Source organism: Dermochelys coriacea, chromosome 2 (genome assembly GCF_009764565.3).
Source record: "Dermochelys coriacea isolate rDerCor1 chromosome 2, rDerCor1.pri.v4, whole genome shotgun sequence".
Classification (NCBI taxonomy): Eukaryota; Metazoa; Chordata; order Testudines; family Dermochelyidae; genus Dermochelys; species Dermochelys coriacea.
In genome coordinates this window covers 249,393,250-249,420,983 of record NC_050069.1, presented here as the reverse complement: position 1 = coordinate 249,420,983, position 27,734 = coordinate 249,393,250, and the positions used below count along the sequence as shown (strand labels likewise).

The following is a 27,734-nucleotide window of genomic DNA, read 5'->3' as shown; positions in this document are numbered from 1 at the left end:
AGACAAGGGACATTTACCTGAGGCCAGAATACGGGCTACATTTCTACCCAATTTTATATTTTCTCTTCTATAAAAACCAAACTAGTGTTAGAAAACAACAAAGGGTTTAATGGTCTCTTTAAAACAAGACCCCGCTCAAACTTTACAAAGGAATTTACTTGTAGAAAGGCAGAGAACTACAAAGCTTCTGCTGAAAGAGAACAAATGGATAAGTCATAAACATATAACACTATATTTACACTTATAAAACAAATGAATATTTTAGATCAGGGTTCTGAAACTTTGTCGAGAGCCTTCCTATGTACAGGAACCCCCCCCCAAACTAAACACAACTGCACTTCCCCATAGTTTACTACAACAACACAAAGAACTGAAAACCCTATACTTTCCAAGTATGAGTAATATGAGTAATAAAGCACAGCATCTTAGATCAATATAATTATAATAAGAGTGGGTGTTAAAAATACTAATGTTATTTCTCAAAGCACCTTTCATGTTATCTCACAGTTCTCTTCAAAAAGATTACACTTCACAGCAGCTAAAATGAAACTGCACCAATATTCTAGGACATCATAACATCCATTGACTGTGTGATACCTCTCCCCACCCCCCTTCTCAAATTCCCAGGGGCCCAGGGATTAAGATAGCAAGGCTCACTCACACTGGGCTCACAGGCAGGGAGTTTGGCCCCCTTTAGTGCAGTCGGCCTGGTGCACAGGAGCTGTGGGCAGAGCATGGCATTCAGAGGTCTGTCAGCACCGTGAGCTCCACGTAGGCAGGAAGTCAATGAGGATGCTGAGCTGGTAGCTGGGACTGACCACGGTTGTCACAGTTCCCAGTGGGGGGGGGGGGGAGGGAGGAAGGGAGTCAGACCAAGGTGGGACCATCACTGGCTGGGACCAACTGGTTACTCTCCAGCTGTACCAGTACCACATGGGAGGCAGTGCATCACCCCAGGCAGGAGCCACCAGGGTGTTGGCTCTCCCCGGGACCTGACCCAACCAGCCAGAGGGACTATGTGCCTGCAGTAGCTCCTCCCCCATGCGAGCCGTCCAGCTTTAGCACTAGGGAATGGGGAAGAAGATGGCACTAAGAGCCTCCACAGAACTAATGGCCCACTTCACACAGTGGCTGCTGCCATGATGGGGGCACCAAAGAGGAAATGAACAGCTGTGGCAGACTGGAAAGAGAACCCTTCTGGTAAACCCAGTTTGCCCCACCCCACTGCCCAGGAATGAGTGATGGCTCAGTGGCAAATGGAGGGGAGCCTCTAGGATACCACAGTGCAGTGCCGAGGTGGGGCCAGGGGCCTTGGAAATGGAGGTGAGCCCCAATACCATTGCAGGGCAGGGTTGAGGGGAGACACATTGGGTGGAGGGGAGTCCCTAGAATACTGTAGATGGTGCTTCAGCCAAAGAGAAAAGCACAGGGGGAGATGGAAGAGCCCCAGCTGAGCTGGAGAACAGGGCATGGGAGAGGATGAGGGGAATGAGAGGTGCTGGGATGCTGAGGGGAGAAATATGGGGAAGCAGGAAAGCCGCTGAGCTGCTTTGGGCAGGGCTGAGCTGGGGAGCAGAGCACTGGATGGAGCAGAGAAGCCCCTGCAAGCTGCTTCCCCTGGTGCTCATGGCCCCCTGGGAAGAGCTCTGGCTCCTTCTGCCCTATCCCCAGGATGAGCAAGCTCTGAATCTGCTCCAACAGTACTACACTCCTAGTCAAAAGACAGGCAACTGATGTCTTTCCTGGTGCACACCCATGTCTCCCCAGAGGCATGCCCCATAGTTCGCAAACATCTGCGCTATATGCAATACTTACTGCACTGGAAATAATAACCCCCCCTATTTAAAATGTCTCAGTTGATAGATTAAAATCCTGGCATGGTTTTCTGAGGTTAACAAATCACAGCTAATCATGGATATTGTCCAAAATACTACTCCAGCAGCAGGAGAAGTGTCTCTAAAGTGGTGGTGAAAACAGCTTCAATTATAATTAAGGCTAAGGTTATGTCACGGAGGTCACAGATTCCTCGACTTTCAGAGACCTCCATGACATTTCCCAGCTCCAGGGAGGCAGGCTGGTGCTGACAGCCGGAGCTCTGAGCTGCTATACGCAATGGGGAGACCCTGCAGCTCCCAGCCGCCGTGGGTGGCAGGTGCTGGACCCCCCTTCTGCAGTGGGTCTCCGGCTGTCGTTCCCCCTCTCCCACCCCCCGTCAGACCCATTTTGTCATGGTTATTTTTAGTAAAAGTCAGAGGTCACAGACTTCTATGAATTTTTTTTATTGCCCGTGACCTGTTGCTGACTTTTACTAAAAATAACCATGACAAAATCTTAACCTTAATTATAACCCAAACAGGATGCACCAGAGCAGTGGAGAAAGCAGCTCTGGTGGCACTTATTTAAGTGCTAAGGAAAGACAGCAATGAAAGGCATCATGCCGCTTGGTGTGTTGGCTGGGTCTGGCAAGGGAAGTAAGAATAGAAGAAGAAAAAGTAAGCATTAGTCTGAAAGGCTATGAACTTGTGATCATACATTCTATTAAAACAGTTTAAAAAGCCCCATTTTAAGTCTAAGCTACCATTGCATCTCAGGTTAAATAAACGAACCAGTCTAACTTTGCTCTGATGGCTTAGCACAACACAAGAAACCAAAGAATTACAGCTGTAATACAGTTACTCTGGAATTTTTAGAGTGAACTTCAGTTCTCTAAACAGGCAGATCTTGGAATTTACAAAATGTAACCACTAGGGACAGTAAAAACCCTCCTACTACAAACTGCATGGATACATTTTTATTTGCAACATTTTCAGTTCTTTCATCCAAATTTCAGCTTCCCATCTCTGCACTATTCTAAACATCAAATATTGATCACTTACTTTCAGCTTGTGGCAGAACAGTTCCTATACCTCAATACGAAGGCGCTGGTAGGAAACATTTCCTGATAGTGAATAGGAAGTGCAGTAATTCTTGAGATCTGCAATTTCTATTGTATTAGACCAAGTTATCTCATTAGACTATTAAATTTACAATAGTTATATTTAGTGTGACTGGATATTTTATCACTGATCCACCTACCCTGAGATTTGTGTAACACTTACACTGAACCTCCCTAAAGTGCTGTTCAATATATCTCAATTATTAAATTTAGATCTTACTTTGCTTCTGCTCTCAAATTCTTTCATCTTCTGCCTGACAGTAGGGCAAGCATGAACTTAACATGATTTTTTCTAAATTGAAACTATGTATTTTTCCTCATGCATATGTCATAAGGAAGTCTGGTTTAGCCAGCATCTTTTCATGCATACAAGTCTAAGCTGGAATTCTAGTTAGCCACTTTAGCCACAGGGAGAATGGATTCACGCTATCTTATTGTTTACAAATAAGTATTTACCACACTGTGTTTGCCTAGAGAAGCAATTTTAAAACACAATCTATATTAGCAAGAGAATCTTGTGTAAAGTGGTCAGGAAGTACTATTTGAATTTAAAATATGGTTTGAGGTGAATTACATTTCAATATTTGTTAATTATAGCAAAATATTTTGAAGGCAAGAGGAGTACCTGTCAGCTTTGTCTAATCACTGAGAGATGCTACCAGCTTCTGCTTCCTCCCTGTTATCAACACACCTTAATGAAGTGTTGATAAATTCCAAGCCTCGTTGAAACAGGGTATGTCTACACTGGCAAGTTTCTGCGCAACAAGTTATATCACTTTTATTTAACCGTTGGAATTAAACCGCTGTTGCGTGTCCACACTGCTCCTTGTGATGGTAGAGCGCATCCACATTAGCAGCTCTTGCAATGGCAAAGAGAGCAGTGCATTGTAGTAGCTATCCCACTGTGCAACTGGCCACAGGGTGCTTTGGGAAGAGTTTGCAATGCCTCTTACATGGGGCAGGCACAGCGTCATATGATGCATGTTTCCCAATCCCATTGTTCCCTGGGCATCGTACTACATCGCCAGCTGCTTTTCAACTGAAGTGGGGAGGGTGGGGACAGAGTGTGTGACAGGGAGTGTGTATGTGTATGGAGGAGGGGGGAGAGACGGTGTGTCAGCATGCTGTCTTGTAAGTTCAGACAATGGCAGGAAGCAACCAGTCCTGGGGAGGGGGGGGGAACCCCAAAATCAGCCCCCCCGCCACCCTCCCCAGGTCTCTGCACAGCAATCTCTCTCTCTTACACACACACACACACACACACACACACACACACACACTCACCTGCCTCTGTGTTCAACACCAGGAGCGTTCCACATTAATGGTTTGCTCTGTGTCCCGGAGGAGATCGACACAGCACACAACAGCTGTCAGAAACAGAGCTTTGAAAGGGGAGGGGTGCACGTCTCCAGGGTTGCCGAGTTCAAATGAGCAGAGGGCCACTTGAGGGATTATGGGCCATTCTGGAGGCCAACTGATTGCTTTCTGCACTGTAATGTGTTTACACTGCCAATACAGTGCTGGAGCTTCTGTGCTTTAAGGCTTACGACTCTCGTCGAGGTGTAACGCTGCAACTGAGGAGTTTTTGTGCACTAAGTGGCTTGGCAGTGTGTACACCTTGGGAGTTACACCGCAGAAAGCTGCTTTACTGCACAAGAACTTGCCAGTGTAGACAAGGCCTAAAACCCAGTATAACAGCTATACCTTTCATAGTCTAGAAAGGTGATTAGGAAAGTGAACCAATGAATGTACCCTCCTCTCCCCACACTGCATTGCCTTATATCAGAATAAAAGAGTACTGGAAATGGATGTCAATATTGAAACAGCTACTGATCATGAACAAGTGCTAAACTACCATTTCATAGTAACCAGGAACTAAAAAAGGAAGAGCCAGAGTAAATAGCCATCCATGCTAGTAAATGCACCAGAGACAACAGTTTATCTATTACATCTACTATAGTTAAGTAGGAATTAACACAGAACCCATGAAACTAATATCCTAAGAGAAGTCAGGAAAAATGACAGTGATTGTGTCCTATCGTCCCCTGCAAAATTATTCTCCTTCTACATTTAACTTTGTTTGTGGTACCCCTCCACACACACATTTCACCTAGGTTTTTCCTGTAAAATTTCTTTTCCAGCTTTCCTATGTCTGACCATCTCCTTCTCTTTTCTTTTGTCATTCTTGCTTTTCACTGCACTCTTATTCTTCTTATTTTTTTTCTCCTTTCATTCATAGAATAATAGAAATGTAGGGCAGGAAGGGATCTCAAAAGGTCATCTAGTCCTAATGTATGATGTTCCACCAATTTTCTTCCTGTGTTTACTATGTTCTTACACCCAGATTTCCCCCAGGTGATTTTACTAAGTACATGAAGAGCCAGAATGTGCATTTTCTCAATTTCTATTTCTATTAAAACCCTTCTATTACCATGTGCTTTTTCTGATCCCTGATAGCATTAATACACATCAGTGCATAAAAATTAGAAACATTCAGATTTTTTATGTATAAATTTACAGTTTTTAATTTCTTCCCATTTTATAGCCTTAAATTACTACAGAGGATGTTTGGCCAAACTTTTCAAAACCAGAAGCCTAATGTGTATAAGAAAAATACAGAATAACTTTGGTCATGTATTGAAAGTCTAAATTACTTTTCATTGTTGACACTGAAACAATTTTATTTTTAATTGACAAAGATTTTATGTCACTCAGAGAATTTTTTTAAATCGAGTTACAGTTTTTACCCCAATGATGCAAACGCTTAATGCACACATTTAATTTTAAGCATGAGTCATCCCATTGACTTCACTGGGTCTATTTCATTTTACTCAAGTAACTACCTGTGCTTAAGTGTTTGCAGCATCAGCGCCTTAATATTCAACATCTTTTAGCCTATAGCTAGAAAATGTTAGAGTGTTAGAGAATTCAAGTAAGAGACCAACTAGTAATGGCATTCAAAACCAAAATACTCAACATTTATAATTGAGTTCATTATACATTTTAGTATAAAGTTACAACACCACAATTTTTCAAATTAATTTTACAATGCTAAATCTGATTTAAATTAATGATTAAAAAATAAATGATGTGATTTAAATTGCTCAACTCTGACACACACACAGAGCAGACATCTACAAAGTTCTCTTTCCCTCTACTGCCAATTTCCAAAGTCATGGGTCCAGTCTCACAGATGCTAATTTAAAGCGGAGCAGATGCTAATTTGAAAGCGGTCAACTGATGTCCATCTCAAGATACCTTTAAAATTTACAGTCTTTACATAAAACAAAACAGTCTTTCACTAGCCCACTCAAAAAGGAGCAGTTAGAGTGAGGCTCTGGCCAGGCCAGGCCCAGCTGGAGGAGAAGATCGGATGCCCCCTGTCCCAGCTTCACCCAGAATTGTCCACTGGAGGAAACAGCCAGCCCTTTTAAAAAAACCTTGTCCGCTGAGCCCTGATTGACTTCTGCCCACTATCTAGCCACTGGAGGACTAATTCTCCTTGGTTCCACCAGCAACTGAATCACGGTGGTCTCGCTAGGCAGTTTTTGGGAGTCTAAACTCACTTCTCTTTCTCCCCCATCAAAAGGACACCTTCTTCAGGCTGGGTGCACACAGGCAGCAAGACCTCCAGCAGGGACCATCAAATGCCTGGTACATATCATCACAGGTGACATGAACAGACCTGGTAGGGATGAGGTCTCATCACACCCCTGAAACTAATGCCTCTACAACAGCCAGTCAAAGCAAGAATCAGAGATACTGTAGTATGTAAATGAATCCAGACCATCTCAGAGTATGTCTACACTGAAAAAACAACAAGAAAGGAACAAAGAATGAAAGAAACTAAAACCCTGTCTATGGCAGCAAGTTGCAGAGCCTGGGTCTACAGACTTGGGCTAACACTTCAGCACTATAAATAACAGCGTAGATGTTCCTGCTTGGGCTCTGAAACCCAGCGAGGGGGATGAGTCTCAGAGCCTGAGTGAGAATGTCTACACTGCTATTTGTAGTTCTGTAGCATTAGCCTCAGTCAGTCAAGCCAGGTTTGATATTCACTGAAGGGTGGTTTTATTTTACTGCAGAACAGATGTATCCCCGTGAGCCTAGTGAGAAGCAGAGTTGCCATTCTCCCAAGGATTTATAATCCCAAAAGATTTATGAATAGGTACTAGACAAAGTTAAGAACAAGCATGTTTCCTCAAAACCAAAAGCAATAATGGCGCACAGGTACGCTCTCTGGGAACAGTGTAATGTTTTAAAATCTCGTTCTAATGACAGGTATTCTCAAAGATACAGATTGCCTCTTTACAGGTAACTTGAACAAAAAATTCCAAACCTGATAATGTATTTACACTTCTAGTTCAACTTCTGAAAGCTGCCTGCATCCCAAGTCAGGTGAAAAAGACTCCGCAGAAAAGATGACTGTAGTGTTGATACTTTGTAAAATTGTTTTCTCGTGCTCGTGATAGTTTGATACATTTGATAGATTTTGATCTTCTCTTTATAATTGCACTTGTATCATGGGGGGAAAGGATTGAGATAAAGCAATCTGGACACATCAACTATCAGGATTAAACCACCAAACACTGCGCTGTAGTCTTGCTTTACCAGCACATAATGAGAAGGTAGTTACAATAATATAAATTTATTCCTGCCCATCCATTCCATCTGCAGCTGGATATTTTCTTCTAGGCTCCTCTTTCCCTTTAAGTCTCTCAGCAGTGAAGAATCACCCATGATGTATTTTGTAGTTTGCTAGTTTCCTCAACAATTTCAATCACAGAAGTAGAGTTTGTCAGAGGAGCTATTAAGTAAAGTGTTGTTCTGAGCTAGCCTCAGGGTCTGGAGTGTTGGGAGTGGTACTAATTATTGTTGCTATGACAGCTCTGGGAAAAGCCTTAACACATTACTCAGTAATTACACTAAGAAATACTCTCAATTCTGTGATTCTAATAGAGATGGAAAGAAGCTATCAGGTCATCTAAGTCCAACTTCCTGCCAAAGGATTGTTTGTTAAAGTAAACCGTCTAGTGCTATGTCCAGTCTTGTTTAAAATGTCTCAAGTGATGGGGATTCTTCCACTTCCCTTCAGGGTCTCTATTAACTCCTAACAAAGCAAGATGCAGCCCAAAATACATGTATACAGTCTGAGGAGTCTGAGGAACACCTGAGAAGGAAAGCAAAGGATACAAACAGTTTTGGAGATTTCCTGAAGCATTTTGTCCTCTGGAGGTAGAATACCAAGACTTGATGGACATCCAGAGAGTGGGGTTTTCGGTCCTCTTTGGTGGCATGCAGCTTGGATAGAAGACAGGTAAGTGGATGACTTGGCTTAGATGATATTCTGAGATTGCTTTTGGGATGAATTTGGGGTGTAATCTCAGAGAAACTACGTCTCTGTGGAAGACTGTGTAAAGTGGGTCAGCCATAAGGGCCCCCAGCTCACCTACTCTTCTCACTGAGGTGATTGCATCCAGAAAGGCCACTTTCATAGATAGATGAGTGACAGAACATGAGACTAAGGGGTCAAACAAAACCTTTGTTAATGCCAATAAGACTATGTTGAAGTTCCCGAACAGGGCAGGTTTCACTATCAGAGGAAAGGTTCTGACAACTCCCTTGGGGGAAAACGAACTGTAGTGGCATTGGTGAAGACCAAATAGTTATTCACTGGAGGGTGAAAGGGGCTAATAGCTGCCACAAGGAGCTGAGAGATAGACCAACTTTTTAGAAAGACGAGGTAATCCATCAAAGTATGGGGCTTGGCACCCTCTGGGCGTAACTGACAATGCTGGCACCAGGTGTAAAATCTTTTCAATTCTGCTGTATAGCATTTCCCTGTTGAATCTTTCTTATTATTACTAAGGGATTACTAAATAGCACGTTGTTAGAAGGAGGGATGTTGGGTTGGAGTGTTTCATTTTTCCATTGTCCTAAGTGAATAGGTCTGGGAAAAGATGAATATGGATGCATGGGCGAGAGGAGATCTGGAGAATATTCGGGAACCAGAATTGTCGGGGCCACCATGGAGCAATCAGGATCAACAAAGCTCCATCTTGTTTGATTTTCCTCAGAATTTGAAGTAAAGGAAGGATGGGAGGAAATGTGTGGATCAGCTGTTCCCACCACTGAACTAGAAATGTCTCCCCGAGCTACATGGGGCAGTAAGTTGGGCATTTCTTTTCCTCTTGAGACACAAATATCTCAAGAGGGGGATCCCTCCTGCTGAAAGATGCTCCCTACCACCAAGTTGTGTAGTTCCCACTTGTGGTGCCCGGAGAAGCGTCTGCTGAGGCTGTCTGCCAACATGTTTTTACCCCTAGATGGTGCAATATTGAGAGGGTAATCTAATGGCAAATGTACCAGTTCTAGAGATTGACTGCTTCTGTGCAAAGAGGGTGGACCTTGCCTCCCTGTCTGTTCATATAGCGAACTGCTGTCATGTTGTCTTGAACATGACTTGAACGTACGAAGTCTGAGCGAACAGCAGGAATTTGTGTATTTGCATGCTTTATGTACTGCATGCAGTTCCAGAAGGTTTATATGCAACTGGGATTCTTGATAGGTCCAGATACCTTGTGCTACATCTTCATCCAAACGGCTCCACGCTCTCATATGGGGGTATCTGTAACCAATCTTTTTGTGGGTAGGGAGGGATAAAGGGAAGCCACACATGCAGCATCTCCCTGCTGTGCCATCAGGAGAGAGAAATCAGAATACTGTGGGAGAGCAAGGTCGGTTTGTCCAGACTGTGCTTGCTTGGCACACACTGTTACCAAGCCTGTAGACAAAAGCAGTCTTGCGAAGGGTGTCTCATAGGTATATGAGGCCATGTGACTTAGAAGAATGAGACAGGTTTGAACGGTCATCGGGGACCTCAACTGAAGTGGAGTGATGAGATCATTCATAGCTAGGAATCTTTCCTGAGGCAGGTGTGCTCTGGCCCCAGTTGAGGGTAAGTGTTGCCCCAATAAAATCTAGTCTGTGTGGGAACTAAAATGGACTCTTCTACATTTACTTGGAGTTCTAAGGAGTGCAGGAGACTGAGTAGGGTCTGGGTTGTCTGTACTTCTTGATAGGACTTCGCTGTGAGCAATCAGTCATTGAGGTAGATGAACTCTGATGACTGAAGTGGGCGGCCACTACTGATAACACCTCTGTGAATAGCCTCAGTGCCACTGAGAAGCTGAAGGGGAGCACTCTGTACTGTTAATGGTGTAGGCCCACAGGGAATGTCAGGGAATCTCCTGTGTGCAAGGTGGATGTTTTATGGAATTAAGCCTCCTCTAAATCAAGAGTTGTGAATCAGTAGTAAAAGGACCATAGAAGCCGGATGATCATTCTGAACCCCCGGTGGAGGATAAGGACATTCAGCTGTCTGAGGTCTAGTATGGGCCTCCAGCCTCTTTTCTTCTTAGGGACGAGGAAATACCTTCAGTAAAAAGCTTTTCCTTTGTGCTCAAGAGGTACCAGTTCCATGGCTCCCAGGTAGAATAGGTAATCTGTTTCTTTTTGGGGTATCTTCTCATAAGAATGGTTCCTTAATAGAAACAGGGAAGGGGATTTTGGAGGGCGGGACAGAGAGGAACTGTATCATGTAACCATCTATCAGATGTTATGTGGTGCCAAGCATGGGAAAAAATGAGCTAGTTGGCCACCAAATGGGATGCAGGAGTTCTGAACATGCAAATGTTGTAGGGGGACTGATTTGCAGCTCTCAAAAGTCCTGCCAAAAGGATTTCTTGATAAAAGGCAGGGGCTGGAAGGAGAATAAAGGAGGGACATTAGGTTTACTATGCTGGATTTCCTGATGCTTCCTTGGCAGCCCACAAGCCTTCTGATGATAGAATGGTTGAGAAGCTGGTTGTTGTCTGTAGGATTGAGTCTTGGGCAATTTCCTCCACAGTGCTGAGATACAGATACTCAGCAAGTGAAGAGTTGTTCTTGAATCTTTGAGGAATAAAATGAATCATCTCTCTTTTCGCTGAATCGGTTATTTCCCTCAAAGGGCAGACCCTCCACAGTAAATTTGACCTCTTTGGGAAAGCTAGTGGATTGGAGCTAAAAAGGCTTACTCATGACTATGGAAGTTGCCATTTGGTGGGTAGCTGTATCTGCTTCTTCGACTGACACCTTGAGTGCTAACCTAGCTAAAAATTTACCCTCATTGATAACGGTTTGGAACAGAAGTCTATTTTGTTGTGGGAGTGTGTTGGTGAATTCTACGCATCTATTGTAATTAATAAAATCATATTTAGACATTAAAGTTTGGTAGTTCACTATGTGAAACTGTAAGCTCACTGAAGTGAAGTTCTTTCCCCCCAAAAGGTATACACATTTGGCCTCCCTCTCAGAAGGTGTAGAGCTGGAGTGGTGTTACTTGTTCCTTTTGGTGACGCCTTGCAGCACTAGAAAGATGAGAATATGTATTCTCTAGCCCCTTAGATGGCACAAACCATTTCTTCTCCATTCTCTTTAGCAAGTGGCTGGAGTACACCAGACTGTCTTGGCTGGTTCTAAGACGGTCTCATTAGTTAGCATTGCCACCTTACTGGGACCAGTGCTCTGAAGGATGTCTAGTAGCTTATGAGGGGTGTCGTGCACCCAGGGACTCCAGTAAGGCCAGTGTGAGGGTCTGTAGGCCAAATGGGGCAGGCCCCAAGGAGGAGGGTACCATTGATTCTGAGGTGGATAGTCTCTCGCTCCTCTAAGAGATAAAAGGTGCCCACGAGATCTTGGAGTCTCTGCTGGGGATGAGTCCGTCTTGATGGAAGTGGTGAAGCTTTCCCAAGACACTGGACGCTAGGATGAGGCAGATGCATGTTGATGGGTAGTGCTATTGGTACTGGAGGTCTTCTTATGACCTGTCTGGTTGACGGTACTAGTAAGTGGCGAACTGATGGTGCAAGGACATGCTTGTTAGGACTGGGTCCAACAGTACTGGTGATTCGGGGTCAGTGTAGATAGTAATGTCCTCCAGGGTAGTATATCTAGTCTCTGAGACTAATGAGCAGACTGGGCTTCTCTCCCTCGATGATGTCAGCAGTACTGGCATACGGGTCATGGTCTTCAGTACAGACAGCTCCTTCTCACTCCACGTCTGTACCATTGGCATAGGAAGCATTTGCTGTCTTCTTTCCCTTGGCAGTATCGAGGAGTACCCGATCCTTCGGCTAGGGCGATTTTCAAAGTATTCTTGCTTTTTGGTCCTTGGAAACCAGTTCGGTGCTCCTGGTGAGCTCCTAACATTCCCATATCTGGGCACGGAATCTCACCTGACAGAGGGTGTTGGAGAGGCGGTCCTCTTTTTTGGATGAGGATTTAGAGGGTTTTTTTCTCATGCTTCTTGTAAGAGTGTTTTCTCTTACCCTTCTTGTAAACTTTCCTGCTTCTGGATAAGGGGCACAACAGTTCTTCAGATATTTTCAAAAAGGTGAAAAAGAAACCAGGGGGCCAGAAGCTCAGCTTCAAAGAAGGGGCATCAAGAACTTCAAATATTAAAAAGGCACGAAATATTTTTACCCCAAAAGTCTATGAGTGTGTAGAATTCATGTTTTGTTGGTATTTTCCGATTTGTATTTAAACAACAATTATTTAATTGTTAGGCTCCTGTGTGACCTCAGGCAAGTCACTTAATTTCTCTCCATCTCAGGTCTCCTTTGCAAAATAGAGATAATACCCCCTACCTCCCTGTTTCTATCTTATCTATTTAAATTGTAGCACAATGCTTTCTAATTCTCTGCCTCCACAGGTCTGGCTCAGAAAAAAGGCTCAACATATAAGGACAACTTTAATAAAAATTAATATTGACATTTTGCTATATTCTTCCATACATTAGAATATGCTTTATTTGCCTTTATTAAAACACTGAGATGCTTTTGAAAATACCTTCTCAACTTAACATTCATACACTCTTCTCCAACCTTTCCCAAGATCAGATTTATGAAGTTGTCATACTTTCACCATTACAATCCCTATCTTTCCTCATTTTTCAGAAAAGAAAAGCTTAAAAAAATTGCAATTAGACCAATTCAGTGATTAGGTCACCCACCACTCTAAGTTAAACAACAGAGGCATTTACTGCAGGTTGACAGTCACCAGGGATCTTCACAGGGCCTTTTGCAGAATTCAGCATGAGGAGATGTCATTAAAACCAAATTAAAAACATCAGATCATTGCTGCATTTTTCTTCAGAAGGTTGCAGTGCTGCTTATATTCCACATACCTCAGAGAAGGCTATAAAGAGAACACTCTTTTGGTAAAAGACTTATAGGAAGAGAAGGGCTGAGTCCTAGAGGAAATCTCCACGACAATAAGCCATTTCTTGCAAGAACAGGACTAGCAGTTTTTACTTGAGTCTAGTACATATGACTACACTCATTTTTTGACACTGAAAGAAAGATCTGAACAGTTGTTTAAAAGAACAGGAATGTCACTAATTTTCTTAAATAATTAGTGAGATTTTATATACTTTTAGACTCTTATACAATTAGTCAGAACAATTTGTATAGTAGGGGTGCTGAGAGCCATTGAACCAGACTGTAAACACTGTATATAATGGAAACCCCTTCAAGCCAGGAGATATGGCAGCTCCCCCTGCATCCCTAGTTCCAGCACCTATGCCGCACAGCTAATGAGCTGCTTGGAGTGCTATCTAAGGGGGAAACCCTGGTGGCCCATAAATGGGATTATCATATTAGGCATGGGAATGCCTATCCCACCAGTAGGGTTGAATCCTGTAGGTGTGGTCTGTGATACCTGTCACAAAAGACAGCCAGGAGTAAGCAGCGTTGATGTGTCCTCAGCCTGGTAGTTCAGACAGTCATCTGAGATGTGGGAAACCTGGGTTCAAATTCCTGCTCCTAATCCGGGAAAGCGGAGATCTGAACACAGGTCTTCCACATCCCAGGTCAGGGATAGGTTAGTGAGTGTCTATTGCACAAGTCTGGGTTTCAGCTGCTAGGGCTGAGATTACGTAAGCAGCTGACGTGGTTGAGGCACCTAGCTCCAGGAGGTGCTGCATTGCTGGGAATCCCCAAAATGGAGGGAGGCGTCTATTGCTGAACCAGTGTCTAAAGTCCCAGATCAATGGGAATTAGGTGCCAAAATACCTTTGTAGATCTAGACCTAACCTTGCTCCCTTTCCTCTGCATTTCACTCCTGGCTAGATCAGGAGAATCCCCACTCAGCTTGCTGGCTTCTGAGAATTTGTTCCTTAGGTGCTTAACTCCCCCCTTGCATTGTATGAGGAGTCTGGGCAACTAAGCTGGGGCTGAGAATTCCAGTGGGTGGCAACATTCAATGCTCAGCGTTGCAATGCCTAAGTATCTTTGTGGATCTGGCCCCTTGTCCTTTGATTCATCCATTTTCTTAGAGGTGCGCCTAAGATTTAATGCATTAGACTTACAGCTAATGTCAGAGAGATGTGAATATGGTGTCTGGTTGTAATAACAGAGAAGTCACTCTCAGAAATGGCTGCCAACCTGCCTTATTACTTCCTAGACACTGTAAAAGGGGTAGGATTGAGACCAAAGGAGAAGGAAACAGAGATTGTTCAACAAACTCTAATATAAATTAATTACAAAAGGGGAGGTTAAAAAGAGGGAAGTTCTGAGCTCTCATTTACCACAGAATCCAGATGTTCAGAACAAAATTAAACAAGGAACTAAAGGACATGAAAAGAAGAAATTCTTTAATTGCCTAACACTAATGCTAGGAGCCTGGGTAACAAACAAGAGGTATTGGAATTGCTTATTTATGAACATGAATTTGATCTAGTTGGTATTAGTGAAACTCGATGGGATGATTCACATGCTAGAATATGAAAATCTATAGTTATAACCTATTTAGGAAGGATCGATGGGTAAAAAGGGAGAGGGACTAGCTCTCTGTGTCAAAAATGGCATTACCTGTTTCCAATCCCTGATAACTTGGAAGAAAATGATCTTGAAAGTTTATGGATCAATATCCTAACAGATAAAGCACAAGATGAGGTGTTTGTTAGGGTTTCTATGGCCTACCAAATCACTCTAGATAACCAGCTCAATAAGTACCTTCCTACAATATGCGGTGGAATGACCAGCTCTGTAAGTACCTTCCTACAATATGTGGTGGAATAAAATTGTGAGATCATGGGGTATTTTAATTTGAGTGAGATATGCTGGAGATCTCACGCTGCCAGTACATTCTTGGAATTTGTAAATAATATAAATAAGAATTTCCTAATTCAAAAAGAGTTACAACCAACACAAAGGCATTCTATATTAGATCTAGACTTGATAGATTAAGAACTGATTGCACAACTAAAAATTAATGATACTTTAGATACAAGTGATCATGACTTGATTATATTTGTTATGTGCGAACAGAATAAAGTCCAAATCAATAATATATGTAGTTGGTGTTTTAAAAAGTCCAATTTCACAAAGCTGAAAACAATGAGACAAATCAGATGGGAGGAATAATTGAATCAGAAAAATGTGAATAATAATTGGGATTTGTTTAAGAACACTAATAGATGCCCCAAAAGTTACAAATCGAAAAGAAGGCCGTACTGGTTAAAAGACCTACCTGGTTTAGAAGTGAAGTCAACCAAAAAAAAAAATGTAACAAGTGGAAGAAAGGGGAAGTTCATAGGAATTGTAGAAAATTGATAAGGAAAGGAAAAGGACACAAGGAAAAAGCTATGGTCAGCAAAGTTAAGGACCATAAATATATCATAAACAAAAAGAATACTGACAATAGTATTGGGTCCATTACTCAATGGAAATGGTAAAAGTATCAGTAACAATGCAGATAAGGCAGAAGTGTTTAATAAATATTTCTGTTCTGTATTTGGATAAAACCGATGATGTAATCATCATATGATAATGATAACATTCCTTCCATTCCATAGTATCTCAGTAGGTTGTTAAAACAGCAGCTGCTAACATTAGACATTTTGAAATCAGCAGGTGCAGGTAACTTGCATTCAAATGTTTTAAAAGAGCTGGTTGAGGTGCTCGATAAACAGTTAATGTTGATTTTCAGTAAAACTTGGAACACTGGGAAGTTCCAGAGGACTGGAAGAAAGCTAATGTTGTGACAATATTTAAAAAGAATAAACAGCATTATGAGGGTAATTATGGGCCTCTGAGTCTGCCAGCGATCATGGACAAGATAATGGAGCAAGGATGCAATTAACTAAGAATTCAAGGAGGGTAATATAATTAATGCCAATAAGCAAGGGTTTATGCAAACTAGATCCTATCAAACTAACTTGATATAGTCTTTTAATGAGATTACAAGTTTGGTTGATAAAGGTAATAGTGTTGATGTAATAAACTTTGTCTTCAGTAAAGCGTTTGACTTGGTACCACACAACATTTTGATTAAAAAACTAGAACGATATAATATTAATATGAAAGAATTGGGGAGATAATATCTTTTACTGGACCAACTTCGATATTACCTTACGTCTCTCTCGGGTTAATTATATGTGTGTGTGTGTGTGTGTGTGTGTGTGTGTGTGTGTGTGTGTAAAGATATATATCTCTTTACACATACACACACACACACACATACACACACACACTGCAAACATAAAATAAACATGGCACACACTAAATGGATTAAAACCTGGATAACAGATAGTTCTCAAATGTAAACGGGGAATCATCACTGCGTAGGTGTGTTTCTAGTGGGGTCTCACAGGGATTGGTTCGTGGTCCTACACTAGTTAACATTTATCAACCAGCTGGAAAAAACTAAAACCATCACTGATAAAGTTTGCAGATGAATCAGAAATCTGGGAAGCTGTAAATAACAAAGAGGACAGGTCACTAATACAGAGCAATCTGGATTGCTTGGTAAATTGGGTGCAACAAACTATATGCATTTTAATATGGCTAAATATCAATGTATATGTCTAGGAACAAAGAATGTACGCTATTATTTACAGGTTGGGGGACTCTATCCTGGGACAGTGACTCTGATAAAGCTTTTGGAATCATGGTGGAGTCAGCTGAACCTGAGCTGCCAGTGTAACGCTGTGGCCCAAAGGGCTAATGTGATCCTTAGATGGCTAAACAAGGAGCAGAGAGGTTATTTTACCTGTGCATTTGGCACAGAGGTGACTGCTGCTAGAATACTGTGTCCAATTCTGGGCCCCACAATTCAAGAAGGATGTTGATAAATTGGAGAGGTTTAGAAAAGAACCATGAGAATGATTAAAGGATTAGAAAACATGCTTTATAGTGATAGACACAAGGAGCTCAATTTATTTAGCTTAACAAAAAGAAGGTTAAGCAGTGACTTGATTAGTCTGTAAGTACCTACATAGGGAAGAAATATTTAAAAATTGGCTCTTTAATCTAACAGAGAAAGGTATAACATGATCCAATGGCTGGAAGTTGAAGCTAGACAAATTCAGGCTGGAAAAAAGGCATTTTTTAAAAACAGTGAGTGCAATTAATGATTGGAACAATTTACCAATTGTGGTGGTGCAGATTCTCCATCATGGAATTTTTAAATCAAGATTGGATGTTTTTCTTTGCCTCCCATACAACAAAAAGAAACAAATTGGAGCTTTTAGAGGCAGCATGTATATGAAGCAGAAATGAAACAAGACAGCCCAAAAGGGGCCTCAGTCACGTTCTACCCTGCTACTGCTGTCCTTAAACATAAAACATACCTGAAGAACTAGGGAAGTTTTGCCAATTTCTTGCTAAAGAACTAAGATCCAGGAGTGAGATCCTGTAAGATAGTGGACAAAATACCTAAACCTACCTCTTTGTGTAAGGAATCCTCAAATGCAAACTACAAACCCTCTATCATAAGTTGGTATGGAGGGACTTATGGTCTTATTTTAGATACTTCAACCAATCTTACTATCAATTCAGAATCAAGTCTCCATTGACTTTAAGACGGGCTTATGTGCAGCATGATGTCATAGTGTCCTTAGAGAGCAAGTTATGATGATATATAATGCCAGAATGTAAAAATAAGCTAAAGCATCTGACAATATCAAAAAATAAGGACAAGGTGTTATTCTGACATTATAGCTGTCCCGTATCCACATCAAAGGATATTTTTAAAAGTCCCACTTTTATTAGTCTCAGTCAATTTATTTCAAGTATTTTTGTCTATCCTTCTATGTTTTACAGAAGGGTTAGTTCTACTGTTACCATTGTTATTGCCTATTTCTAATTTTATATACTGTCCCCCCGTCTGTTCTCTATGCTCTTCCATTATGTATGTGGCTATGGCAAATACAGTGCCTCTGCTACAGAGCATTGCCCTGGCTAAAGTTCACACAATAATTTTTTTCTGATAACCCTGTAATAAAAAACCCTGTACTATTTTCTAGGTAGATGGATTAGAGATATTCTAGAAGTTAGCAAGTATACTTCTTTGGTTTTGCTGTTCAGCGTTACTGTGAACAATGTATGCACAGGATGAATATTTGAACAAAAACATGGGGAAGCAAGTTAAAGATTTGATAGTAATGACTGAAAGGTATTTTTGGGGGGCGTGAAGGCTGAAGTGCTTGAATATTTTAACAAGAGACGAAAGCTTGAACTAATTGCTTTTGACAGACAGCTGGAATTGTAAGTATTGCAAATAGATACCATATGTAACAGATCTCAGAAATAAAATCTAACACTGCAATTCCCTACTTCTATTTCTTCTGATGTAAGAAGAATATGGCATTTAAAATCTGTATCCTCATAAACTGCCTATCAAGGAGATAATGCCCTCCAGTAGATCTGCTGAAAATTTAAAAATTATTTTAATACTGCAAACACATCCAAAAAACAAAAACAAGAAACTGAGTTTGGCTGACTAATCAAGAAGTCAAAATCTACTAGAGACACTGCTTTCCATGAGAAACTGCTTTCTATGACAGGACAAGAAGCAACGGTCTAAAGTTGCAGTGGAGGAGGTCTAGGTTGGATATTAGGAAACACTATTTCACTAGGAGGGTGGTGAAGCACTGGAATGGATTACCTAGGGAGGTGGTGGAATCTCCATCCTTAGAGATTTTTAAAGCCCAGCTTGACAAAGCCCTGGCTGGGATGATTTAGCTGGTGTTGGTCCTGCTTTGAGCAGGGGTTGGACTAGAAGACCTCCTGAGGTCTCTTTCAACCCTAATATTCTATGAGTCTATGAGGTTCCCTTATTTTTAATTTTAAAGAGACTCAATAGTTTAGAATACTCCAAGAAGTTGTCAGTGACAGGATAATTGGACAGGGGCACTGTTGCAACGTGGTCAGTCCCTTTAAAAGCCTGTGGAGCCAGGGACGAGCAAGACTGGACCTAAGGAGAAGCCCAGCTGGCAGCTGCTAGGCATCAGCAGAACCAGCTAAGCTGCAGCTAATGATAGGCTCTGATCCCCAGCTGGAAACTATACAAGAGGGAAGGCCAGGAGAGACAAACACTGCTCGGCTTCTCCTTAGGCCAGGGCTTGCTGCTCCCCAGCACTGCAGGCCCTTAAAGGGGCAGACCCCCTGCTACAGGCATTCTTCTTACAAAGCAACAGTCTGGTGCCTGAACACGCGCAGTATGAAGCCAGAGGAACAGTAATTTGTTTCTAATGTGGAATCTGAATATTTCAATGAGAGATCACGATAGTTGATCATAGTATAAGTGAAGACCAGATATTTAAAGAATTCAATAAACTTAAACTATCTCTCCCTTCTTTCACTGTATACAGCAATTCCCAAGCTTTGGATTCAGCTCCCTGCTCAGTGTTGATTGTCTCAAAGACTGCACAAGTGATGAGGAAGTGAGCTGAGCTGCTCAGCACTAGAACTAGCACACAGGACAACTTGACAAGAGAAGCATGTATTTAATGTATTGTACTCTACATTTTTTTTAATTTAGCCCCAAAATAGGGATTTAATATGGGACTGGGAGAAGGATAAGATTTATTACATGGAATACTGGAATTCAGAATTAGGATCAGTGAGAAGTGTGCATGCACGTGCATGTAAGAAAAGGGAAGTAAGGATGCCCACCTTTTATCCAGCAATAATTTTATCGAAGAAAAATATGAGAGCAGTTTTTATAGTTACATTGGTTGAAAGCTTCCATTCTTGTACATATTATGTACAGAATTATACAATATGCACAAGTATGTACAAGTCGGTGATTGTTTGGCCAAGTTCTAGGTACAATCTGAATAAATGAGAAATGGATGTGCCTAGTAGTTTATTACAAACTTATGTAAATTTATCAGTAGACCTAAAACTATTAGGACAGGCATTTTTATTTTTTTAATCCATGAAAATATAAAAAGACCTTTGTAAAAAAGTGAACTTAAATCTTCTGAATATGGGAGCTTCCACAGTTGGGGTAATCTTGCATTTCTTAAGCATCCAAAGATGACCACAGAAGTAAGCAACAAATCTATCTGGACAGTGAAAGTTTTGAAGGTTTTTTTACCTGTATGCTTTGGATACAAGGAATTGAATAAGGACTCCAGGTTTTCTCTTACATTTTCTGTCCTTTTCAGATAAGTGCTGAGATCAAGGTTGTGCTGGAGCTTTTCCATCTTGCACTTAGGCTAGGAAAAGGACTATAACAGATCCTTGTTATGTATAGACAGAATTTAACTGCATGAGAAAATCCTGGGGTGCATGGAGAATTTTATTCTTCTAGAATATACAGGGAAGTTCATGTATGCCAAAATTAATAGCTATTCCAAGTCTCCTCCAGAAAGTTATGGATGATTACGAACTTTTCAACAAAACATTTTTTTTTTTTGGTCAATACTGAAACTTCACAGAAAAGGGTTGGTTTTGACAAATTTCTGAATTTGGAAAAAATGAAATTTTTAAAACTTCCCTTTGACATTTTCAAGATGAAAAAAATCCATTAAAATGCTTTTTTGTTTCAAAATGTAAGCTAAATATAGTAAAAAAAAAATAAAATAAGAAGTCATAATGTCAATGTTTTGACTAGACCAAACTGAAATTTCTTTCAGATTGTTGTTTCACAAAAGTTTGAGATTGACTTTTTTATCCAGATCGAGAACTGGAATTTTTTTTTAATATCACAAAATTTTCCCCAGGATGGGAAAACTCTTTGCTGCCCAGCTCCACTGCTAATGGGAAAGTTTTTAAATGGGAAAGTATAGTGAATTGGCAGACAATTTATCACATGGTAGATGAATTAATGGTGGATGAATTAACGATTTTAACATTCTATTGCTATCCTCATTTTGACACAGTGCATCCAAAATGCTGATTTTGACAATCTAATTGGTTTTCTATCTATGATTTGTCTGTTAGTGAAGATGAAGACAGCTGCATACATCACCCTACAGATAACCGAGGTCTGCTTTACTAGCTAGACATTTTCAGTCCTTTATATGCATGTATAGCAGCGATTTCATTCCTTTAACCACCTTCTTCCTTGAACCAGGGATGGGGAGCCCATGCAAAGACATATCTGTGCTGATTGCTTTAAAGTCTGGAGCGGTCAGTGAGATGGCTAGTGGTGAAGACACTTTGTTCTTGACGTTTCACCATCACAACAGGAGCCACTGTACTGCTCTTGATGTTAGTGTCATAAATGACACTTGCCACTGTCAGATTTACCTCTTTACCACTGCAGAAGCAGGAAATGTTGGTTAAGCTGACAAATACACCCTTTGACTGGTGGGCATCATGATGCAATGAGAGTCTCCACAGACTAGTCTGTTTTCTTCTAAACATCCCTCTCAAGTTTCAGGTTGTCAGATTTAGGGATCTGGTATTTGGCTGCTTGAAAAGCATGCCATGCTACTGAGAACATGACTTACCAAAGTGATTGGGGGGGGGGGGGTGATGGACAGGGTCACCTCAGAGAGCATAACAATAATATCATTGTTGTTCATTCCATTTTTCATTAAAGTTGTTTCCTAAGAGACATGGGGCAGGAAGATGTACAGAAAAAATTCAGCCAACTGGGAGAAAGCATGTCCATCACTGGAGTTCTGCAGTATCTTTCTTGAGCAGTAGCCATCTCTGTCTTTGTGGCTTACTGTGAATAGATGTCTTTGTGGAATTCCCTTAAACTGTGTGACTGAGAGAAAGATTCTCCTGTACTGAGGACCAGTCTGATGAGTCTCCCTTCTATGTTATTTTTAGTGCTTTTATTGATGCTCCCTTCATCTCGGCCCATGACAGTATATACTTCCATTGCTTCTTTTTTTGAATGAGCTTATTGTTCTGTCTTGTCTATTAAGGTATGTTACAGCTGTCTTGGCCCGCTAGATTAGTGCATAGGTGTTCTGCATTTTCTTTTTGAAACGGAAGGCTGCTACTTTGTTGCCCTTTAAAAAATAAGAGGAGATTTCATTCCTTTAGCCACCATCTTCCTTGGATCATGGATGGGGAGACCATGCAAAGACATATCTGTGCTGATCGCTTTAAAGTTTGGAGCGGTCAATGAGGAGCCTGGTGGTGAAGACACTTTGTTATTGACATTTCACCATCACAACAGGAGCCACTGTACTGCTCTTGATATTATGGTCATGAATGACACCTGCTACTGTATAATTCAATTTTCTTAGGTGATTTCCTGTAGCTCCTTCAATGGAATCTGACCCTTGGGCAATTCCTATAGGTTCCTACTCCTTTCCATATGAAGTAGTCCAGCATTTCAGTTATTGTCTTGAGTAAGAAATACCATGCCCCAGTAACATTTATTTGAATCTGGAAAGAGTAATATCTGATCAGTTGTCCAAAAAATGCTAGAGATGGAAGCCCTGAGAGCAGAGTCCAGCTTGTTCAGCTTGTATTTATGAATAGCCTCTGTACCAAGGACAGTCTTAAGGGGATACCACAGTACTGAAAGTGGTGATTATGCAAGCTACATGCCTGTTTTTGTGGCACCACTGATAGGAACTGGGAGACTAGCCACTGCTAAATATACTGAAGTGAGGTATCTCAAGGAGATACCACAGCTAGGGTGGATGACAATTTCACCACGAATCTTCATTTCTTCTACCCAGAACTGAACTATAATGGAGATGTCTGGAAACGGAGTGGAAAAAATGCCATGTAGAAATGGGTCTACAAGCATAAACTTTCCTATTATTAAAGGTGGCTGATTGGGCTAACTTGATTTTACACTTAATGAGGGCTATGCTACTTTCACTATTTTTGGTAAAGGGCAAAATTTTCCTTTTAGTTGTAAAAATAAATATTTTGCACAGTTCTGGTCACTCATTAGGCCAAACAGACTAATGCAACTTTCAAGTAGATGCAATACAAAGGCAAACAAGGGGATTTCAAATGCCAGAAAAGAGGACTGCTGTGTAACGTGTCGGCAGATGAGAAGAGGTATATACAGCATGTGCCCTCAAGTTCTGACAGAAAGTTAACAGTGTTAAATCACATTCACAGGAGTAGGGACCCAAGGATAGTTTTCAGTCATCTTAATTGCTTCATTATTTTAATGGGTAATTTAGTAATTAAATTCTCATCCTATTCTAAACTAGTCTGTAGTCTCAGATTCTAGCATACCAATTTTTCTGCTTCACTGTTTAGCAAATCATAAAGTAAGCCAAGAGAATTACTGTGTGTCAATAAAGTCATTGTTCTAAATTAGGAGTGAGCAAACTATGGCCTGTGGGCTGCATCCGGCCTGCCTGTCATTTTAATCTGGCCCTCAAACTCCTGTTGGGGAGCAGGGTCGGGGCTGCTCCGTGCAGCTCCCAGAAGTAGCGGCATATCCCCACTCCAGCTCCTATGCATAGGGGCAGCCAGGGGACTCCACTTTGCATGCTGCCCCCACCCCAAGCGCTGCCCCCGCAGCTCCCATTGGCCAGGAACCACAGCCAATGGGAGCTGCAGGGACAGTGCCTGCGAACATGGCAGCGCACAGCAGAGTCACCTGCCTGAACCTCCGTGTAGAAGGTGGAGTGAGGACATGCTGCTGCTTGAGCTAAGCACGGCCTGGAGCCTGCACCCCTGAGCACACCCCCATGCCTGAACCCCCTGCCCCAGCCCTGATCCCACTCCCACCCTCCGAATCCCTCGGTCCCAGCCCAGAGGACCCTCCCACACCCTGAACTCCTCATTTCTGGCTCCACTCCAGAGCCCGCACCCCCAGCCAGAGCCCTCACCTCAATCCCAATTTCGTGAGTATGCATATCCCCCATACAATTTCTATACCCAGATGTGGCCCTCGGGCCAAAAAATTTTCCCACCCCTGTTCTAAATAGAGAAGTACAGTTGTAATCCAGCAATACAGTCCGTTGGCAATGTTTATATCTAGTGTTTCAATTCTGGCCAATAACTACCCAAATTGCACATAGCACAGGGATTTTGCTCTAAATTACTACTCAAAGGTGGTGTTTTCATTAGTCATGAACTGTTATCCAAACATCATTACTGGCAGGATTAGAAACAGAAATTGTTTTGTTCAAGGTTTTGTCAAATATTAATTTCTATTTAAGAATAACATGTATATGGTAGATGAAAACTATTACTGCACAGATAAAAGCATGTTTATCAGACTTGAAGATGACATATTTAGCTGTGTTTTAGAAATAATTAGAAAGTGTATTGCCAAATTAAAAACATATACTAAAAAATAAATTTTTTTTTCCTCTTACACATTTTGGAAAACTTGACTTTCTCTTTGGTAAAAGGTACAAGGTATACCCAATTTACAGTATAATGCTCTTGGACTATCTGAACTAACAACGTTTCAAAGGTGGCCTTGGACTGTCACTCTACACTCTCGCGGTTATGCAATCAGTCTTATTTTTAGGTACAGGTAAACAGCAGTGATATTCAGTTCCACTCAGTTGGTTATAAAACAGTAAACATGAAGGGATTATGTCCTCCAATTTATGACCTGAATTTTAAATTCATCTGTCCAATACTTCTGAATCGTGGCTTTAATCCATCAAATTAAGAGTTATGCTAGCAAATCTAGGCCAACTCTAGCAATTTCCCTTAGTGTTCTCTATAACCAGGACACCAAAAATAAATTAATACACTGCAAACGCTGATCTTGGTAACAGCATCTATTTTTCCATGACAGGCTAAAGAAGGTGAAAGTATTTACTGTAGATACAGTGTGTAAATCAATTTTATGCATCTTGTAAAAAGAGAATACATTTTCATACTAAGGACTACTTTACAGATTCCTTCTTCCCCTAGAAGAAAAATTAATTATTTCTCCCTGTGTTTATTTGTCTCTTTTCCCAATCAATGCTCCTCGCCATAGCCTGGGCTAAAATTATTTTCTCCCACGCAAGTGACATTCTAAGTAGAGATGGAAGAGGTTAAGAAGTGAGGCAATGTCTTTGTTCCTAAGTACAGAACTGTACCACCTCCCATTGATTTAGATTAGGAACAAGAAATTAGCTTCTCAGTAGGTCTACTTTCATGCGTGTTATGCACATATTGCACAGAATTAATTGCTTCACAAAAAAATTGAAAGATTACAATTGCTGTATACTCTGTGGATGAATTCTGAATACAGTAGTTTCACTTGAATCTGATTAGGAATCAGTATTGTAATATGTAGTGCTGTGTCTCAGAAGAGCAGCATTGAATTAATAAGACTTATTTGGGTACGGGGCAGCTGGGCACTGTTGCGTATCCTGCACTGCAAAGAACTATTTAATGTCCCAACAACCAGGCTACATGTGCTACTGCATAATCATTTTGTGACTCATTAGGTTATTGAGGACTGCAAGCTCAGAGTATTCTCAGAGAGTATATGTGAAATATGGATGGTGTTCTTACCAGTCCTAGGGAGAGAGCTCTCTACTACCACAATGAAAGAAAAGTTTCAGAGTAGCAGCCATGTTAGTCCGTATTCGCAAAAAGAAAAGGAGTACTTGTGGCACCTTAGAGACTAACAAATTTATTTGAGCATAAGCTTTCGTGAGCTACAGCTCACTTCATCGGATGCATCCGATGAAGTGAGCTGTAGCTCACGAAAGCTTATGCTCAAATAAATTTGTTAGTCTCTAATTAAAGAAAAGGACTCCTTGGGTTTGTTCCCAAATACACTTTTTTCCCAGAAGCAGAACTGGTGAATAAAGCTGGTCCAAAATTTTCTATTTCAACCTTTGATGGGAAATTAGATTTTCAACAAAAAGAAACATTCACAAAAAGTATCTGCTTTCCTCCAAAAAAAATTGATTTCAAGTTGGAAAAATGGAAAAGAAATGTTTCCACAATAAAAAGTCCTCCTGTTCTCCCCCTCACCCCAAGATAATATTTCAAATGAATTTCCAACCACCTTTGCCGGGAAAGCTTTTATGTTTCCTAGGGGTGATTCTACAGCTGCTGAATCTCAACAGTAAGTGAAATTTTTTGAAACAAAAGTAAAAAAATTACTTAGCAGACACAGAGAAGACTTAGTTAAAAGTTACTGTAGAAGGAAGCCACTATAAATTGCCTAATCAGTAATTTAACCTGATTTGAAACTGCCAGGTGGAATTAATGTTTTGACTAATGTAATACAGTGAACAAGATAGGGAGACAGCACTCTTAGACCTCCTCCAGGAAAGAGGTTTGTACTGATGCAATAAGTGATTTATACATTCAAAGTGCTTAACAAACATTAACTATTTCTCAGAACACCCATGTGAAATAGCTAATTGTTATCTTCATTTTACAGCAAAGTGGTTAAGTGACTTGCTTAAGTTACATAGCAAGTCAGTGGCAGAGCTAAGCTACAGACTCCAGCATAGAGAGGTATACAACCAGATAGACTAGTAAAAGTTAGCCTGGTAAAGGAGGGAACCACTGCTAGCAGTCAAGAGAAACTGGACATTAGGGCAAAAGATTTAGGTCTGGTTTACATGCAGTTTTTGTCCTTTAACTGTATTGATTTAGAAACAGATATAATTAAAATGGGACAATCCTTCATACAGATGCAGTAATACTAGTATAAAGGTACACCTCGTATCACTGAGCTGAGTAAAAGTATTAAAGTTCATACAATAAATTGTTATCCAACTAGCTAGCAAACCCTCAGCTTGGTTAAAATGGCCTGGTGTAAAGTGAATCAAGCCCGATGGGAGTGAAACAAAAAAAAAGCAGCACCCCTATTAGAAAGAGTTGGATTGCCAGTGTGACCTTGAACAAAACTAAAAAAGTAGAGAAGCATACAGCATTAAGTGTGTCAACATGCTGTCCACAATATCTCGGACACCTGCAATTATACCAGCGTTTTGTTAATTCAGTCATTTCTATTTTAGGTGGCTGGTGGAAATGAGTAAGAATCTGAGGGTTACTACCACTTTCACAGCTTGACAACTGTATTGTAATACTGTTCCAGCTATGCACTTGCAAATCTGTCCAATCTGCATATTGTGAAACCAAGAAAAATGGGGTTCATACCTGTCATGTCTCAGTGCCCTCATATCAACATACACAGTGGTCGGATCTGGTCCGGATGTTCCCTGTGAAATGTAACATATTCTAGTTAGAATTTCGTTTATATGAATTTATAATGATATGAAATGCAACATATTCTAATTGGAATAATTGTCAAAGTAACTTTATGGTTTAGGAATGGAAAAAATTGTCTATTAGTTAGGCTAATCAAATAATATTTATTTAAAGTACAAATAAAACCAAACTAAAACTTGATTATAATATCTTATGTATTATAAAATCATTATATTATTATAACAATCGCAATATAATAACCTCCAAATATACCTACCCTAGGATAACTGTTGCCTTGCGGCTTGTGAGAACTTCAAATGATTGTACTAATTAAATGTCAACATAAGTTTTTTTGCTTCCAAAATGTTGACTATTCAGCACATTGATACATACAAAAATATATTAAA

At 40.9% G+C, this 27,734-nt stretch overlaps 1 protein-coding gene across 10 annotated transcripts in view; it reads right to left on the bottom strand.

Moving 5' to 3' along the window:
* DIP2C (disco interacting protein 2 homolog C) overlaps positions 1 to 27,734 on the bottom strand; it is a 513,143-nt gene that overhangs the window by 32,490 nt on the left and 452,919 nt on the right. For all 10 annotated transcript variants that reach the window (XM_038391694.2, XM_043509595.1, XM_038391695.2 and 7 more), the window contains one exon: positions 27,277 to 27,338. In XM_038391694.2, coding sequence (XP_038247622.1) covers positions 27,277 to 27,338 — 62 coding nt within the window. The remainder of the gene's footprint in view (positions 1 to 27,276; positions 27,339 to 27,734) is intronic.